This window comes from Monomorium pharaonis, chromosome 4 (genome assembly GCF_013373865.1).
Source record: "Monomorium pharaonis isolate MP-MQ-018 chromosome 4, ASM1337386v2, whole genome shotgun sequence".
Classification (NCBI taxonomy): domain Eukaryota; kingdom Metazoa; phylum Arthropoda; class Insecta; order Hymenoptera; family Formicidae; genus Monomorium; species Monomorium pharaonis.
The window spans coordinates 8,621,986-8,642,301 of NC_050470.1; the positions used below are offsets into that span (position 1 = coordinate 8,621,986).

Below are 20,316 nucleotides of genomic sequence, written 5' to 3' on the forward strand. Positions count from 1 at the left end.
AATATATTAAATGTGTTACAACAATATGATAATCAAAAACAAAAAAATAACCATAAAAGATTATATTGTGTTAAAATAGATTTGATTATAATTAAGATTAAAAAGGCACTAAGAAAACAAAAATTCGAAGATACTCAAGGGGAAAAAGATATCGGTAAGAATTAACTATATGACGGAGGAAAAAAAGGAGGAACAACACAAATTCTAAAAAACGAAGATTGGCATTTAGCTGTCAAACAAAGAGGATGAAGAAATGGTAGAGGAAGGGAAAAAAGGGAGACAAAAGAAGCACGAGAAAAAGTGGAGGATCGTCAAAGAGAGAGAGAGAGACGCACGAGGATATCGAAAGATTCTCTTTGGCGACGAGGACGGCAGCGCGAACGACGCGCGCTACGAGGAAGGGGTGGCGGAAGAGGGTAGCGAAGTGCCGAGGGATAGGGAATCGGCGTTTGGTTGAGGGGGTTGGGCGAGGGTTCGGTCGCCATGGCGACAAGCAGCCCCCGGGACCCTCGCAGCTCGTTGCCGGGGTTGGTCGAAAAGGGTGGCCCAGGGCGTCCGCCGGGCAGGTTAGGCTGGGCACGCAGCCCGAATGTCACTCGGTACAAGGGAACACAAGGATGTCCTTTGGACGCGACGGGGAGTAGAGCGAATGCGACGAAGAGGGTGGCGGCGGCGGCGGTGGGAGGTAGAGGAGAACGTGGAGGAGGACGAGGAGGTGGCGGTGACGGCGGCGGGGAGACCGCGGCGGCCCAAGATGGCCGACGACGCGACACCCACCATGTCAATAACACCCTTCTTCAGCGCACAAACCGACCCCTTCCCGACCCGCTCCCACTTCCTGCTGCCCTCCCCCTCCCCCGCTGCCCTCGCACACCTCGGCACCCCCTCGTCGTCCTTCATCGCCCGCCCCCATAGCCGACTTTCGTAACCATCGACGCTCCGCGTCGAGGACGAAATATCTTGCCACCGTTTCCCCGGCTTCTTGCCTCCGTCGGTAATTAACGCGACCTTCCTGTCGCCGGAAAAGTGTAAAGGGACGCTTGGGGTTTGGGGCGGATGGGGCTTGGAAGGCGCGCGCGGGGGTGGACGACGGGAACCATTGCGAGCGAAAGCGTAATTCCGTTAAGTGTCTTCGTAAACTTCGTTAGCTGCATTTCCCGACATTACTCACCCTACCGCGCTGCCACGCAACCCCCGACACGAACGACTACGACTACGGCGATGACGACGACGACGACGACGACGACGACGACGACGAGGGCGAGGACGACGGCGACGGCGACGGAGATGGCAGCGGCCGTCACATGGTCGGTAATGTTACCGCCGACAGGTTGCGTCGATGGTTTTTCGGAGTTGCGTAATGGACGGGAATCGAGCGGAAATACATTCCATCACGCGCTTCAACGCCAGCCACTAAACCAGGCAGCATCAAGACACTCGTCGCAACGCGCAGATATCAATAACGTCTCTCGCACAAAATCATAAGCTCCTCCGAATTAAATCCGTTTTCTCTAACTTTTTACAAAGAACAACAAAGAGAGAAGAGAGACAACAAAGAGGAAGAGAGAAATAACGTTATCGATTCCCTATATATATTTTTTTTATTTCTCTCGTTAAAAAATATGTCGAGATGTAACCGGCGAAAAAAATTCGAGCGCGTCGACAACATTCGCGCTAATCAAAAGATTAAATGATTCCGTTATTGAATTGTATATCAGTACGATGCACACTCGATCGCGTCGAGATGTGCGGGCACGCTGATATTATTTTGAGTGCTCATGAATAATGGACGGCGTCGTGTATTAGTGTTGCAAATGTAACATTAGTTACATTCGAATCGAAGATAATGATAATCATTAACCGTAATTTACAAATAATATATGAGTTGATTATGCCAGAATGCATAGTAATTTTCACCGGAGCAAATCCGCATGCGGTCTCGCGATCATTAACGAACCGAAAACTATAGTCCGCATTGTGATGCACTATTAAAATCACCTTTTGCAACCTATTATGCGTCCGTTAATAGCTAAAGAGTGAATAATCGTCTCTTTCTTCGTTTTTATATTGAGTATTCACTTTTTATTTGTTCGTGCCATCGATAAAATAAATAGAGAAAAATTCGAATTTTTGAAATGTTGAATAAACATGTCATCTAAAAAAAAAAATCCCTTGCAAAGTGTAATTAATTCTTAATGATTAAAATCAGATTAAAAGTTGGCTTAGAATTTAGAAGCCAAATATTTTGATGCATAGTATCTTTTTAAAAAAGCATAGATCTTTTTAACGGTAAAATGTATTGATTACACAAATAAATTCGTCACGCCGTTACACGTTAAATTCTTCTCGTTCTCGTGATAAAGAAGCGCGCCGCGGGCAGATGCTGGCAGATCGGGATGCTGCATTAAATATAATAACTGTGGCGGGTCTTCGCGCTTGAACTGTTCGAATTATGTTACATCATATTCGCTTTGTGCTTTTCGAGTATCGCCCGGTACAATAGAAGCAGACACCTGGAACGCTCGCGTAACGTTTCGTTTCGTGTCCGAGAATACAATGTATTCACTAAACTACGTAAAACTGACGAAAAAATCTTACTCTTTCTCTCTCTTTCGGCCAACCGGTAACATTTTCATTAACAAACGCGCCATCGCATCCGTCCGTGTTTTAAATGTAACAGGTGAAACAGGTAAATTTCAAGCGAGCGACATTTTTGGCTGATCGGTTGTACTAACGAGGAATAATAGAAAACAAAATCTTTCTTTAGACTCACCTACCATTCCATCGCTCTGTGCTTCTCGGCATATTTTCTCTGAAACAGAAAAATATTAAATATTATCAAGAAATAACAGCAATTTTTAATTAAAAAAACATACTTCTTTGAATTAAATTTTAAAATTTCAAATCACTTGACATGATCAAAAAATAAAATAAATGCATATATAAATATAATGTATATATATATGTGTGTGTGTGTGTGTGTGTGTGTGATAAATAAGTTATGTTTAATATAGCTATATAATCAACCGTTAACTTTATTAATATATTTTTCCCTCTCTAATAAACGATTCATTTTGACAAGAAAAAATTGTTTTCTGGCTCATTTTACCATCAGTTAAACTGTCGATGCGATGAGATTTAAATGCAAAACGCGTGGAAAGAAAGGAATGAAAATTGCGACGCGCGAATCAACGCGCGGCCGATGCAGGGAAAAGAGAAATAAAGGCGAAAAAAAAAATCCCGAGGGCAACACGAGCCGCGCTGAAAAGATCCTCGCTAATAGGCATTATATTTTTCGTTCTGTATATTACGAGAGGCAGTCGGATTATACGGGGCCTGTCAGCGCGGTCTAATAACTGGTCTAAGGCCCGCCCCGCATCTGATGCGGGAAAAGGACCCTTTCCTACACATTGTATGGATTAAATACTAATCGCTACGCGCGGGAGCGTGATCGCGATATAATGGCATCGAGGTGGGCGATATACGTACGACAGCTTCAAAGGATGCCGACGTAAAAAAAAAAGAAAAAAAATACAAATACACAAAAAAATAATCTTGCAATTTTAAAAAAAATTATATGTGCGTAAAAATTAGCTCAAATAAATAATTAACAAATACTGTGATATGTATATGTATTGCACCTAATCAATCTAGCTGATAGAAGCAGAATTTTCGAATTCTATACGCAATGACAGCCAAAATTCTGGCTGAAATTAGCGATAAATTTTGGCTGTGATATCAAGAAATCTGTCTATATCAGCAAACATTTTTTGAAAAGTGTACGTTTCATAAGCATCAATATGCGATCATTTTCGCAAGACGATTCTTCATTTTTATTTAATTTCAATAATTCTATAAATCAAATATGATATAAATTTAAAATATAATATAAAACAAAATAATATAAAAATAAAACTAGCATATTTGCCCTATCTGCAACTTAAAAAATCTCATCTGTCGAGGAACAAAAGAGAATGAAGTTGGAAACGGATAACAGCAGCCGTTGTGTTACTGAATTCGCCGCGTATCGTTCTTTTTATAGCTTCGAAAGAGAATAGGCATGCCAGAAACGATGCAACCCGCTCCAGCTGTATCGTCATTATTAAAATATCCTTCGTATTTGCAATCACCACGAGGCCATCGGCCATTTTCTGTCGCCGCATGGCGATCCCTTGCCCCAAGTGTGGTCGGCTGCTGCAATTTCCTCCCTTGCTCGCTTCGAACGCGTTCTGCTTCCAAAGGGGTTGCTCAGGCTGATGCTCCTCTAGCATGGGGGAGGGGGGATTGCCGCACAGAGGGTTCATCTCTCATGCGAGGTGGGTTGATGGCACGGAATTTCACCCCCGTCGACCGCGGAGAGATATCTCGGGATATTATCCCTCGGGAAGCCGTGTAATGAAACCGTTCCGGCACCCCCGTGGCATTATTCCCTCACTGTTATAGCTTACCACCCTCCACAAGGATATAGGTGCATGATATGGGACACAGCTGCACGACGGTACCGATACGCCCCCTCCTTTATCACGTGTGCCGTCCCTTAACGGAGGATAAACATAGCAGAACCGGCGTCAGCAGCGACAGCATCATTAAGAAATCCCCGAGCTCCATTACACGAGCCCTTCACCCTTTTCAGGATCGTCCGGTCGCCATTTTCTACCGATTTCTCGCGAGGGGTGCATAAAATGAATACCCGATAGAATATCGCGCGTTCACAGAGGGCTTCTCTGACCTTTAAAGCGTACGAATTATTGCGCGCATTATAAAGATAGAAATTTACCTTTTTAGATAATGTTATAATCGCACGATGATGTAATTGTATACGTGAATTTAATTCCTACTAGGAGAGAGAATGGTGGAAAATTTTTAGTAATTTTGATAACGCTTATATTATGAAAGATGCAGTTTTATAGTTGTTAGAATAGATAACGAAAAATCATTGTTCTGGTTTACATTTAACGAGGACGGATTAGAGCGAAGAGGGAGAACAGAGCATAGTACGGGCATCGTTATTAGTGAATCCACGTATAATTGCTTTATCCCCCTCATGTACCATCATACCAGCATTTTTCGATTCTTCTCCATGTTCACGGGGACCAGATAACGAGATATCGTGTGTCGAAAGATGGTAGTTTTTAAAAATGACAGCGCGCCGTGCACGAAAGTTACGGGGGACGTATGTCGCACGCGCGACGAGGAAAACAATACGAATTGCAGTCATTTTTCCCACCATCATCCAAACCCTCCCCCGTCTTTAATTTTTCATTAAAAATAGTAGAAAAAAAACTAGGTACACATATTTCCGGTATTTTTGCACGTTGGTTAACAATATGAATAAAGGATATTTAGACGTAACATGATAACGGTTCACCACGCGCACGAAAAAGAGATTTTCGTACACGAATGCGTTCTCTTTGAGCGCGCAAAGCATAGATACCGTAACGTCATATCTTTTTGTGCCTTTTATACGTTAACATACGTTATATGAAAAACTTCTCATTTATGTGCAATTTTTCTGCGATTCACTCGAGTCGCATCTTGCGTTTCGTCTGCGCTTCATTTTCTTTTATCTATTCCGCTCGTATCGTTTTCCGTTCGCTACTAATACTAATTAATATAGACGCGCTACATTAATCAATAATTAATATCTACATGTATAATTATCGCAGATCGCACATGATAAAGCGCCTATGCTGAGCTTCAAAATTTCCACGAAACGTCATCAAAGCTTCCTCTCTGAAAACGTTATCAAACATTTTCCCTTTCAACGTCTCCTAACATTTGTGAATTTTTTTTTTTCGGAATACAAAAATATTGAAATTGGCCCATTCAAATTTCTCCATTGAGATTATTAATAGCTTTGGCAAATTTATTATCTCTCAATCGAAAGACGAGACTTATTTTTCTTCATTTTCGTCGTTTACATGAAAACGTTACCTTTAACTCGAAATACGACGAATGATAATTTCACAAAGAAAGAGAAAGAGACCCGATTTCATGAAATAAGATTTTTCAATATATTCATTACACATTGGCGCACTTTGTCGCACACATTACTTCTTACTACACGATAATTTCATAATCTCAGTTTCGAATCTGACCACAGAAGCTACCACGGAAGCGTCGCCATGTCGGCACGTTTCCTCAGATCGTTGACTTTGTCCATTCAACGAAACCTACGCCCTACGCAGCAATAGCTCCGCGTGCATACAGAAGCGGGATCCGTTTTTCGAGGGCCTCACGAGAGCGAGATAGAAAGAGAGAGAGAGAGAGAGAGAGAGAGAGAGAGAGAGAAAGAGAGAGAAAGAGAGAGAGCAATTTCCGATTCGCCGTACAATAATATGACGGAAATGTCAGTCAATTAATAAGCATAACGAACCTGACTAATTTCCGCCTTTGTTCCGCTACGCGGCCCTGGATGGATGAATGAGTGGCCATTATGCGCGTGTATATGTGCAGGCTTTATGATTGGTCAGATCCGTATCACGACAGCCGGTTCCGCTTTTACCGTGGCCGACGACGCGGCGAAGCCTCGTGAACCTTTTTAACCGCGTGCACGTGCCGACGGGATATCGTTTTCGTTCCTGGTCTCTCATCTTGCGTCGCCCACCCCACCTCCTCTCTCTTCCGTCAACTCCGCTCTTTTTTTTCCTTACGCCTGCATCTTTCGTCATGCCGCGGTCCACCGAGCGGCGCAATGGCGAGAAGAGAGAATAAAAGAGAAACTCGCGGCAATGCGACAATCCGAAATCATCGTAGTAGATATTTTTACATACACGTGCAGGTGCACGTGTGTTTATATACGTTTAATTTAATAAATATAACAATTAGAGTAGAAGTCACCTATTTAATTATTCATAAGTAACAATTAAGATAATATAGAACAGGTCAGAAAATATAATTCTATAAATAAGAAGAAAAGCTTCTGAGATGATGTATCCTTAAAAACGAGTTCAAGTGAAACGATCGACAGATGTGTAATCGAGAAATTTCGTAGTCGCGAAATATATTTTTCCATCAAAATATTCGAGGCTGCAGAAAATTGAGAAAAAATTGCAGTTTCAAAATGAGTATTTCATGCGAATACGAATTGCGTTTTTATATTCATGGAAATATCCAAACACGCTAGGTGAGAAACCAATGGTTATGCGCCGAACGCGCGTCGTTAGTCTTTCTCTGTGCTTTCATTGTACGATTGGAAAATATTTGCGTACATTTTCGAGCACGATTACGCATTTTTTGGCCGCGCATCTTTTCTCGTACATTTTTGACGAGTTTACAATTTCACATACATTTCATCACGTACATATGTATGTATGTATGTATGTATGTATGTATGTATGTATGTATATGTAGTAAAAAACAGTAAAACAAAATGTAAAATTAACTTTTCATTTAAATCAAACATTAAGCGTTCCACTAGAAACAACAAATATTTCCTTAAGTGACGAATAAGTAAACTTAATTTAGCATATTACGAATACAAGTAACAGTAGTTATTGGAATCCATTTCGCGCATAGACCGCGGGCGAAGATTAAATAATAAACGTTAATCGATTTTATGGAAGCGTTTCGTTTCGCACATTCGGAAGAATATTACTTTTATTATTTTCAACGATAACAACCGTCACTGTTGAACCGAGTAGAAATCACTTTTAGGTTTCGACCGATTACTTGACAATTTTTCCAAGGGGCTGCGAGCAATGGTGGCGGAAGGGGTTGGGAGATTTCGCTGAAGGATCATCGCGCTTTAAGCGTTTTCATTTCGTGGCGTTTCTCCGAACGCCGAAGGGTCGTAGGAAGAAAAAAAAAAGGCAGAAGGGGAAAGGTTCGCGATGGCGTCGTGGGATTCGTTGCTGATTGGACGATGGCAAGGGTACGCATTTTTAGCCACCCTTCGGATCTGCCCTCATTGTCATTTTAATTTCGATCCCCTCGGGGGCCAACGGGAGGATGGGGCGTAACAGGGGGAACGCTATAGGAGCTACGCACCCTTGGAAAGATTGGCTCCACGACGCAGAAACTGGTTACAACGGAAATACGGTGAGATTATACCGGGTGTCGTAAAATAGAGTTAATAAAAGAATTTTGTAGATAATTTTTTTTGTAGTTATAACGCGAGATTTTATTCATTTTAATTCAGAGATTTTCCGTGGAAAAACACGCTTATGTTACTTTCTTGATTATTTTTTTGGAAATTTATGTGGCTTCCTTCTCTTTTTAACTTCATAATTTATAAAAATTATCAATTTAAATATAAAACTGTCTCGCTCTACGAGTTACTCTTTTCTGATTTTCTTAACGTAACTATATATTTAACTTCTACGACTTCGTGTCTCGTTAACTAACGCCCGGATATAAATTTATCCATAGCCGATAGCTGCCGCAAACGATCGAATATTGGTGTCGATCAAACAGCGGACGACAGGCCGTCTTGAAAACGAGAGAAAGAGAGAGAAAGAGAGAGAAAGAGAGAGAGAGAGGGAGAGAGAGAGATACCGATAGGAGCAGAAACGGATTAAAAAAGAGGAAGACAGACAGCCAGCGGGAAAGAGAGAATAAGGTAACAAAAAAATGTCGGAAAAGTAGGAAGAGGGTGGTTAAAGGGTGGCAAGCGGCAGCGTAGGGAGGGGGAGGATGGGTGCCTTCCATCCTCTTTCTCCTCCTGGTTCTCTTGCTTTTCCTCCTCCTCCTCCTCTCACCGAGGTTTTCCGCAGGAAGAGCACAACCCCCGGCTGCGTGTGACAGCCATTTTAATTCCGAGCCCCGAGGGGGCCCCTGATTTTCATTCCCCATGATGGAACATCACCCGTCTGCCCTCCCTCGCCGCTGCCTCATCCCTCTTCCATCTCTTCCCTCTTCCTCCTCCTCCTCCTCCTCCTCCTCTTATGCGGCGAAAAAGCTTTCAGACCGCATCCGTGAGCATGAGGGAGCTCGGATGAGCACCATGCTCGGCGCCACGTCGGCTATCTTGGCTGTCGCATAGCGAATCAAATAAAAGCTCCGGCTGTGGGGTTGCAGGGATGAACCGCCGTCGTTTAATTTCGGAAATAAGAACTTCGCTGGCGCGCTCGAGGGCTGCTCACTTTCCACAGGCACCATTATCGACTAGTCGATGAAATCTAGCTTGATACCAGTTGCTTTATTTTCCTGTGCAAGAAAGGGAAATGAAGGAATTCGCGAAATATCGAAAGAATTTCATATACGACAGCTCATTCGATGCGTCTTGATATCTCTAATACACGGAGAGAATTTTCTCTTAAAAATTACCCTGAAAATCGTGATAATTGTGAGACAACGTAAACCTTGAAGAATTTTACTATATTTTTAATAAAATTTACTAAAATTTAGTAAAATTTTAATAAAATTTGGCAAAATTTTAATCAATTTTGTTAGAAGTATAATAAAATTAAAAAATTAATCTGAATTATTTAATTTTATATATATTTCGAAGTCACGTGCAATCCACAAATAACATAGAGATAGGAAGATATTAATAATAATATTAGAATTATTGTAAGAATTTTTTATGTGCGTACACGGAAAGAATTTTCTCTTAAAAATTACCCTAAAAATTGTGGTAATTGTAGGACAACCTCGAAGTAGTAAACCTTGAAGAATTTTACTATACTTTTGACAAAATTTACTAAAATTGTAATAAAATTACCTACAATTGCCAAATTACCTAAAATTGCCTACAATTTCCACGATTTTTAGGGTAATTTTTAAGAGAAAATTCTCTCAAACGTGACTTCGAAATATATATAAAATTAAATAATTCAGATTCATTTTTAATGAAAAAGACAAAAAATTTAATAAAAGCACGTATGTGTGTATATCTGAATCTCCATTTAATCACTGTGCTCTGAGAATATCATTCATTTTTCGACGTTTAAACCCTCTGAATGATGGAGCGGTACTTCTTTTTTTTTTTTCACCACAAGCTAAGCTAATACTCCGGCGGAGATAGACGCACGCGAAAATTGCGTCTTTCTTCGCGCAGACAGGTGCCTTTTCCGCGGCGTAGAACGACGACGGCCGCGCGATATCTCGCTACAGCATCTCCGTACACCCTGTCTTTTTTCCTCATTATCCTCCAACCAACCCCGCGGCACCGCCACCGTCGACGTCGACGTTGTCGTCGTCGTTGTCGTCCGCCTCCATCCTCACCGCTGTTCGCTGACTCACCGGGGGCGTCTAATAATGTCGCCAGTCAGCCGTTCCAACCTCCCCTCCCCCTCGGCTGAACTATCTATCCCTCCTTGTCACCTCGGCGCACCCCACATCACCGGATGTGCGGCTGTGGAAGGCGGCTGGGGCGTTGGGGGTGGCGGGCCGCGCCATATCTGCCGCCGACAAAATGAGCCTCGCTTAGCCGGTCACCCCCGCGTGCCACCCCCGTACGCCATCCTGCCGCCAACCCCTGCGGCCATGGGTGAAGCAGCGAGAAAACGATTCGCGCCACCGGCTAGATATCCCAGCGACGAAGTTTTGCGCGGGGACCATTATCCCGGCTGGGCCATTGTCTCGTCTGGAGAACGAAATGGCAGTATTGGAGCCTCTGTTCGTCTTTTCCGATAGTTCTTCAAATTATCCGAGTAATTTTTATATTTTTATTTTTCTTTCCTCTTCGCTCCCTTTCACGTTTTGTCACCGGTCTCCCCTCTAATCATTCGAATGGATAATTCAGATCAAAAGTTATTCTTAATGACGAAACGATCGGAGAATGCAGTCATTGATTCGCCGTCGTATTTACAAGCCGTAAAATTGAAATCTTTTCAAAGTTCAGAATTACGGTTGACTTGAAAGAAATCATTTTATTGCCAAACCGATCGAGTTTCGCGATCGAGCAAATAGATTTTTTGAGCGATAGGAGACGCGGCTTAGATTCGGGGAGGATTATTTGAAAATCGAAACTGGGTTATTGAAACTTCGTTTTGCCGCTCGCAGATCCGCCAGTAAAACGATACCCTTTTCCATAGATACATTCAATTGAATATCGAAATACGTTACAACAGAAATACGCAACGTAGAGATAGATTATATTCCTGGTTAGAGATTGTTATGGTTACTCGTCTCTTTTGTGCATTAATTTATAACCTTTTTAAATTAATTACGTTTGAATGTTACTTGATAAATTTCATTTATTGGGCGCTTACGTTTTACATCGCGAGTAACAATAACAGTTTTAACCATGGTTTAAAAATGACATTTTCCAGAACGATCGGTACACGAGATTGTAGCATCCAATTGTGGCTTTGTATCAGCGCGACGCGATATGAACGCAGAATGTGAAATTAATTAATTTCATAATTCATAAGCAATTGTATGCAATAATGCATAAGGTTGACGTAATATGCCCTAGCCGTTACGTTGCGATCTCGAAATGGCATAATTACACGCGCGATAATTTTATTATTTGTAATTACGAATGCACTGACGTTCCGTTACCCGTACCTCAATTAAAAAGCCCCATTAAAAGTACAAATCGCGATCGTCGCTGTGATAGGTACAGCAGCGGCGCGATACGGAAGAAAGAAAATAGAAACAAAACAATATATCCCGTATATAATTGCGACGTTAATTTTACAGTAGGTTATAACGGTGATTGTGAGACGCTCGATTTTCTGATTCTCGCGTGTAAACAAAAAACTTTTCCCCCGTACTGTATTTTGACTTCCGAATCGCTGGTTCTCGCCCTGCAAAATGCACGACCGGCCGTCGAACGCAACTATCAAGTAGCAATATCCTGGAGCAGACACGTGCAACCGCGAACAAAGCATTCCGATTTCAGAGAGATAGTGATCAAAGTAACTTCGGGCTCGTGGCCCGCGGAGCAGATCTCACGCTGTGAATGCAATTTATTGTTTCTCACTCGTGAACGCGGGCGCAACCGGCAGCCATCGAGCGACTTGTAATCGCCGATGATCAAGTAGCAATTAGTGCGGCCCGGAGTATGAATTCTCCCCCGTTTCGAAAATGGAGGCCACATCACGTGGGGAGTCTGTGTCTCTCCCCGAATGAATCATCCTGTGGCCCGCTTGACTTTATGACGCGCGGAATCCCGCGTGCAAATATGGCGCCGTCGAACGCCGTTAAATCCGCGCGACGGATCATCGCGCTGAAAATTTGATGAAGTGCCTGCGCGCCGAAGGTGCATAATTGCATCCGCCGAGAATACGGCGTGGATCGCGAGTTTCGGGGGGAAAAAAAAAAATCGATTCTAAGCAGCATCGAATGCCGCCAATTCGTACCGTACGCAAACCTTCAACTTTAGTTTTTCAATGTATTTTTCTACGTGTTAATTGCGTATTGGTTAATGTATGGAGTTAATTACAGATTCTTCACAAGGCTCGGTTAATATTTTGTAGGATATTGCTCTCGAAATGTCAGATTTATTTTGTACAAATTCTTCTCAATATTGCAATTTATTCCTCTATAATTTACGAATGTTTTTTTTACATTGTTATTTTTTAAATTGAACGATAAATTGAATCAATATGATGCGCACATTACATAAAGAGCATTTTACAAATTAATCTAATGTAGATGTATCTGAAGTGCATGCCTCTAAGAATTATATGTATATTTATTCAACTGGATCACATCCATTATAATTTTAATTTTAGTATAAATTCTGGGAGAGACGTCTATTTGAGATTACCATCATAACTATTGAGGCATAGCGCAAAAGCGGGGACATGTCACAACCAACGTGCGAATGTTCAATATCTGCGAAACGAAAGTGTAGCTGGCCGGGCGCGAGTTAGACAGGGAGTCTCTCAGATTGGATCACTCGGTAGATTATTTGGCTTTATGGTGCGGGGAATATACTATGCCAATATGACGTAGAGGGCTTGTTCACAGCGAGGGTGGTGGTAGCCATGGTAACGGCGGCACCCGCGAGTGTCGGCTCCAACGCCACCAGAATCCCTCATCTCCCTCCTTGCCCACCCTCTGTGCTGCCACCCCCCCTTTCCCCTCCGCCGTCCGATAGCCCTCTAACCCTCCCTCCGCCAGCAAAGCCGCCTCTCGCCCACCCTCGTGCCAGCGTCAGCACCCTTCACTCGTCCCCCTCCGCCCCGCTTTCTACCCTCTTCGAGGGTGAAAACCACCCCTAAAACCGTCCTGTTACAGATGTACATATACAGATGTACATACATACATATATGTATATGATACACGCTCATATATATATATAATATATATATATAATATATATATAAAGAGAGGTGTGTGGGTGTGTATGTGTATATATATATATATTTTCTCTTTCATATATATATGTAACACATACGCACACACACGCGCGCGCGCGCTTCTATGCACTCATACACGCGCGTACATATAGGCAAGCAGAGTATCTACCGCCTCCACGATCAATATGGTGGACAGACGCACCGACACCCTCCAGGGGAAGACCAACTCGATTTACGAAATTTCGTCCTTCCCTCGATTCTACCTCTTTTTTTTTCCAACAGACGCGGCGCCGCCGCGGAGAATGGCGTCGAGCGACGGCTCAACTCAATTTCGGGGGGAATGGAGTCCAACGCACGACGGAGACGTATTAATTGCAAATTTTTTTGCCCTCTACGAGATGGCGCACACTCGAGAACCCCAATCGCTCGGAAGGGCGGCGTAAGTCGAGAACAATGGAGTGACGTTCCGGCCTCTTGCCTCTTTCGGGAATTTCTTTTCACGCACACGTAAAGATCGAAAAGCCCGCCGTTGAACTCGTCGCGAATTTGTGCGAAAAAAAACGGCGCTACGAATGGCGCTTGAAATAAAAATTTGGATTGAGCACGATATTTCAAACTATCGCATTAAGTCGATCGCGCGATGGTGAACGAAACGATTGATGGAAGTTGGAAGAGAGCTAAACGTATCGGCGTATGAAAACGGACAGATCGCGATTGATGGGATCTAAAGAACCCCCGGGGTACTTTTGCGAAGCGTTTAGTTATATTCGCTTCCTCTTTTTCCGCGGGAGTAACTACTCTATAAAAACAAACCGGCAACCGGCCGTCCGCCGATCGCTCCGGGCCGATCGGGATGCCGGCTACGTCGAATTGATGTCATCGCGCACAAACGGAATTACGAGTTTACTTGTTACTTGCAATCTTTTCGAAAAGCATTGACGCTGTTTGTTATGACGCGCAACGTTTCTACCTCGGTCGTTTCCGGGCGTATCGCAAAATGGCAATCTTACACAACCGATTCCACATCCATTCGCTGTTACCGTTGAACGCAGTCCGGCAAACGATCAATCTTACAATGTCATATACAGTGATGGAAACATCAAGAAGCGATACAGACAAAAATCTCGAGTAGACAGAAAAGTTCTGGACTCTCCTTTCCAAAAAGAAAAATTAATGAAAGTATGACACAATCGTAATCCAGAACTTCTGAAGTTTGTAAAATAGTTTGAATCTATAATAAAGATATTTGCGTAGAGAGAGAGAGAGGGGAGGAAAGGAGAAGCATGCATATAAAATGTTATAAGACTCACAAAAATACACATGCTTCTCTAATAATAAATAATCGTATCTTTTGAAAAGATAGTTAATTGCAAAATATCTCTGCAGTAATCTCGTAGAGGCATTAAAAATTAATTTCGGAATTTAATATAGCCTCATTCAACGTACGCGTAAACTTAACAAATTGATTTCAAATAGCTTCGCACGAAACAGAAACTGGATCGCACTGGGTTATTCCCGCAGCCGCGAGAATTATTGTCCCGGGTTAATTACCGTGGGAACATTACGCGGTACGCGGAAGTTAATAAAAACTTTCGGAGCGCGAATATAAACGCAGGTTGCCACGCGAAAGTATGACGCGTAAATACATTACAATTTTCCGCGTTTCGCATCCAATTTATTTATTATTGACCGGTGCCGGTATTAATGTCCGCGTTATGTTTATTCATCAGTAAATTATCGGGCGAGCGTCCAATTTATTTTTCGTGCAATATATATATATATCTCTCTCCCTGCAATATATCCTTATTTAATCACCGCAACTCCCATATCTCTCTCTACTCAATAAAATATCAAGTCATTGGAAAAAAAAAAAAAAAAAATCCTTTCAACGTTTGACGGTCGTTTGTATTCGTTGATCAGTTAACACTGTAATCCAATATTAATCTATGAAATAATTATGAATCACGATTCCGTCGCATGAACGTAACACGAGGAAAATCTAGAGGAAGCTTCGCGTTTAGTGCGACGCGGAGCGACGCTGGGAGCATTGAAGATCCTTGTGGTTCGGGAGCGTAGACGACCGTACGGAAAAGCCATTATTAGTGGCGCGCTTAAATTATATATCGGAGAAGAGTTCAGGTGTGCAAACAAGCCCGCGGCTAAAGTTGCCAAAAGCTTGGGTGCAGCGCTGCAGGATTTAATCCTTCGCCCGTCGGCGATTTCGTTGATTTTCAAAACGCGAAACGACACGTCGCCCCTCGGGGCGAGGCACGCCCATGAGAAGTAAGATGGATCTGTCGATACATCGCCTGAAAGCGCGCAGCTTTCGATTTTCAGTTACGACGATTGCGTTTTTAAACGTCGGCCCGGCTGACAGTATTTGCGTCGCCGTGAGCGAGAAGAATTTTATTTGCGCTACCATTTCCATCCTCTTCTCCGCCTCCAAAATAGAAACCACCACGGAGAGGTATCGGCGATACAAAAGTGAGCGGTTTAACGCGTGTGTCCGATTTTAAAAATAAAAGGGAAGCGCGCTTCATTCCCCGTTTCGTTCGCCCGAATAGATCTGGCCGTGGCACATAAGAACGGCAAGAATGGCATGTGGAGCCACGGCGGGCAGGTATAACGTGATGCGAAATAGTATGGTAAAATATGGGCGCGTCATCGATACATTTGACGCATAAAAGAAAAAGGAAACTGTTAAAATTAAAAGCGCACGCTCTCGCGAGAGCGGGATTTCCTTTGCGGAACGAAGTCAGGCGAGGGGGTGACAGTTGGCCTTTTGAAATTCGCATTGTTCATCAACGGCGGCGAGTGGGCAAGCGTTTCGTCGGCTTCTCCGGTTTCAATCGTCTAGCCGCTTTCAACGTACGTTTCGCCCCCGCACTCCCGGGGCGGCAATAAAACTCATAAAAACATATGAAAAAATAGATCTTCACAAGGGATCGCCTTCTGTAGGTATGGACCGACTGATTCTTTCCGGAGACGCTTTGAATACGTCGATACTAAACAATTAAGTTTGAACTAATCGAAATAACAATAGATAAATCAGAGTGTTAATTCATATTTTTTTTATATAGCTTACACATAAATTACGAAATTTCAGCCATAGCCACAAAGAAAAAAAAGGCACATTTTGTATTCGGGATTGAGAATACAATTTTTGAAGTGCGTAAAAACTATTGCAATCCTCATCGCAAAGGTGAAACATCGGTGCCGATCGCGCACAATTAAAAACCGGAGGACCCCGCCACATCGTCCACCGGCAAATTATACCGCGATCATGGTAACGATTATCGTCCGGTAATTGACTGTTTCACGCACGCGGAATGAATTATTATCCGGCGGTGAAGCACACCACATTGCCATATTTATATTCCAACCGCAAAAGCTGTACAATTAATAGGGGCTATTAAAATTCAATCACGCATGGCGAGACAGAATGAATAAAACACGTTGTAAGCACTAACGCTCCCCGCTGGCCCGGAAGCCTGCGCCGTGCTCATACATCGCACCTTCCTCCGGCTCGTGACGATATCATTATGCAGCTTGCAATTAGACAAGGATTACATTAATCGGTCACGGAAGAGCGGGAAGGGGGAAAAGGGGGAGGGGGGAGAAGGGACGGGTCGTTCACCGATCGCGCGAGAGCTCATCGCGATTAAGCTTAAGCTTCGCCGGCCCTCATCGATATTTCACGGAGCAACGATTTGTTTAAAATGTCCGGCGCATTGATTACCCGCCGTGTGCTCACCCACACTTTCGCCCGTTCTATAATTAATTCTTACGAACTGCGCGCGGCGACAACGCTGCGCTGTCGTATTTAAATTATAAACCGCCGGCGTCGCGCAGTTAATCGCCAGCATTAAAATTCAATTGAGTGTGGGAAGGGACGACGAAGTTAATGGGACGCCCTATGTATGGCGTGTAACAACGTGCACACATGCTCCTACACACGCGCGTGTGCGCGCGCGGGCACGGGCATAATCGGACGCCCTCGCACGTAACGAGAGAGCCTCTAGGAAACATAAGGGATCTGATAGGCTTCATAGAGTGCCGCGAGGCTTTGATTGGTCAGCCGGCACGTGCACGCGCGCGTAAAGCAGTATGTACGGCTGGTTGCATTACTAATTCTCCCGGCTTTGGGTTTATCTATCTCCTGTACTCTGTCTTTCTCTCTCTCTCTCTCTCTCTTTCTCTCTGTTCACCGCTCACCGTCCGCCTACCCGCCCAACACGGAGTCCATCTCAATTCATGGTCTGCGTCCATCTGGGGCAAATTCGACCATAGCCTCATCGCGTTAAACCCATTACACGCATTCGCTGCGACGAACCGCGCGCGCGCCCGCGTCACGTAATTAATTCCGCTAGTAATTTACACGCCGAAACGTTTATACGTATAAGTCTGTAAATGTTAATCGCTTCAAAAAGTCACGGGGTTGTCAGCAGCGAGCGGATATATCGATAGTGATAGATTTTTAAAAATCCGGTCTTACTCCCGGGAGAAATTCGCTTCTCGATTTCTCGAGCGGACAATCCCGGAGCAATATGATTACGGAAGATCGTCAACGTCATTACGTCAATGAAACTTGAAGGTTGAGAGTTTAAATTTCAACGATCAAGCCGACGATTCTGTTTTCTCGCGCTCCTGGCACTTTTTCTCACAAATTATTCTCGCTGCAAAGGTTGCAATTTTTATTTTGTCTCCATAAACATTAATCATTACATAAAGGGAAGAGTACAAAGCTAGGTTTCAAAGTACCTACAACTCTTTTAACGTATCTCTCGACGTTCCACTTCCTTTGTCGGGATTCTTTCCTGCCGCCGGTATAATCACCATTGTGCCCACTTCGGACAATTTTTATCCACTTTTTCGTCATTCGCTAACGGTCTGTTTGCGCTAACTACCGTAGCATATAATGCGCGGCCTTATTATCGCGATGGCGCAAGAACGGCTGCTTGTTTTCCTCGCTCGCGCTACCCTCGAGGAAAAGAAAGGATGAGGTACGGAGAGAAAGGAGCAGCGTAAGAAATGCGCGGCTTGTTAGCAGTAACTTGTTAGGCATGTGCCACTCCAATAGAAACTAGGAGAAGCCTCCTCGCGCATCTCCTCCCTTTTCTTCAACATGCTTGAAGCGCGGAAGTCGCGTGAAAAAAAAAAGATCTTATATGTTTTGCTTACTCTCTTGAAAAAGGAGGAGAATTTTTCAGAGGAAGAAATTCAAAGTTGACGAAGAGAGAAGCATCACGCCGAAAACGAAAGAGGAATTTTTATTCGAGTTACCGTCTCTTTTGAGTATCGGCGATTGCCGTTTCAGGACGATTGATCAAACCATTAAATTAAATAAAACATGTTTATCAAATGAAATGTGTTTGAATGAAAAGTGTTTCTACGTTAACCAATTCATTTTTCAAATCAATTCCTCGTGCGCCAATTTTCAAACTCGCAAAAGCAACGTGATTTACTAAGGAAGAGGAAAGGAAGAGAGATCTGGAAAAATATTTATGATTCACCAGTTAGTTAGGCTTGTAGCAATTAGTGCTAAATTATTCCTCAGAGAGAATATGTCGGACAAAATATGTGCTATCCTTAGAAAATTATTTCACCGTTAAATAATATCAATAACGTGCACAATGCAAAGCATATACGAATTTCGATAACTATCGAAATCCGCATTAATTATAAAATATACCCTGATATGTACCACCGGTATGACGGTACATTATATACTTTTGATGGCGTCTGTACGCCACTTACGTGGTGGGTATGGACACCGCCAGTATACAGACCCCCTACGAGGCTGACGATCAGGGTAAATATGGCCACTGTAATGGCGCCCGAGCGACATTTCACTCTTGAACGCGTTAAACGCGCTGCTGCTGGATATCCTTTTTCATTTTAGGTCAAGAATAGGAAAATCCCTGGATGGCTCTTTACAGACTTAATACTGATTTCACGTACATTATACGCAAAAAGTCCACAGACGGCAAGAATAAATATTACCCCCATAAAGATAATCCATTTCTGAAGGGCCTCTACGTATACGCAAATAATAGCAACGTTGCATAAAAAATTTCAAAACTTTTCCAGTTAATGACTGATTATTTTAATACTCTCGTTCAGGCCATTGTCGAAATCAAATAGAAGCGAATTTCAGTTTTTGCGTTGAAAATGCATGTAATATAGGCGCGAGCGTGACGAGCAGTCGACAGTTTAAATACAATTTGTTGACAGATAAATCTGGCAACTGGGCTTTTGCAAACAGGCATTGCATGCTATTTATTTTCATTGTTAACACCGCGGTGCGAACTGTTTTCATTTTCACGGTCGACAATCCAACTATTTTCTCTCGATTGCAAATAATAATCCGTAAAATACCAAGGGATAATTCAGGACTGCAAAATTATATACAATATAAAACGCCGGAAGATGTTTCGCGTATTTTCTCATCTTTCTTTATACATGAATAGCAATAAACGATTAATATTAGCACTTTATATTAGCAGATCATGATGAATAATATAAAAACCTGCTTTTCATATATAGAAAAATATTTGAAGTAATGAGTGAATATGAATTTCTCTCCCCCCACCCTCTCTCTCTCTCTCTCTCGACGTTATGCACGTTTGTGTACTTCAGACTCGAACTCTGATGAGAAATAGGCTCACCTCTCGACGTTCTCGCAACCATCGACCTTGCTTCGACAAACCGCGCGTCCATCCAATTAGAAACAAACTCTGGCTTCAACAGCATCCAGAATCTCAAAATCGATTTTGGCGTCTGCCTGTGTCCTCGTTGTCTCTAAGAGGAGCCAGTCCCGGTAACCTGTCCCGGTAGTTCTCCTCGAAGAGCGAAGGGTGCATCCCGAGATATCGAAAACCCTCTCCGGAGGAGTAGGAGCGAGAATGGGAGAGAGAATCGGGAAGATAGATGAAAAGGTCCTGCAAAATCCCGCCAGGATCCTCCTATCCCCTTCCACCCCGCTCGCTCTCCTTACCGTGGAAACGAAAACCTCCGCAGCGGACAAAGAACAAAAGAGGGAACGAGGCTCGGGCGAGCTTCTCTCATAAAGGCACAAAAGTACATCTTCGAGCTTGGAGAGCCCGCCGACGGGGAAAAG

General features: G+C 43.2%; 1 protein-coding gene across 2 annotated transcripts in view; it reads right to left on the reverse strand.

Annotated features, from left to right (window-relative positions):
* LOC105830198 (Fanconi anemia group J protein) overlaps positions 1-20,316 on the reverse strand; it is a 46,796-nt gene that overhangs the window by 6,949 nt on the left and 19,531 nt on the right. For both annotated transcript variants that reach the window (XM_012669380.3, XM_012669382.3), the window contains exon 4: positions 2,774-2,812. In XM_012669380.3, coding sequence (XP_012524834.1) covers positions 2,774-2,812 — 39 coding nt within the window. The remainder of the gene's footprint in view (positions 1-2,773; positions 2,813-20,316) is intronic.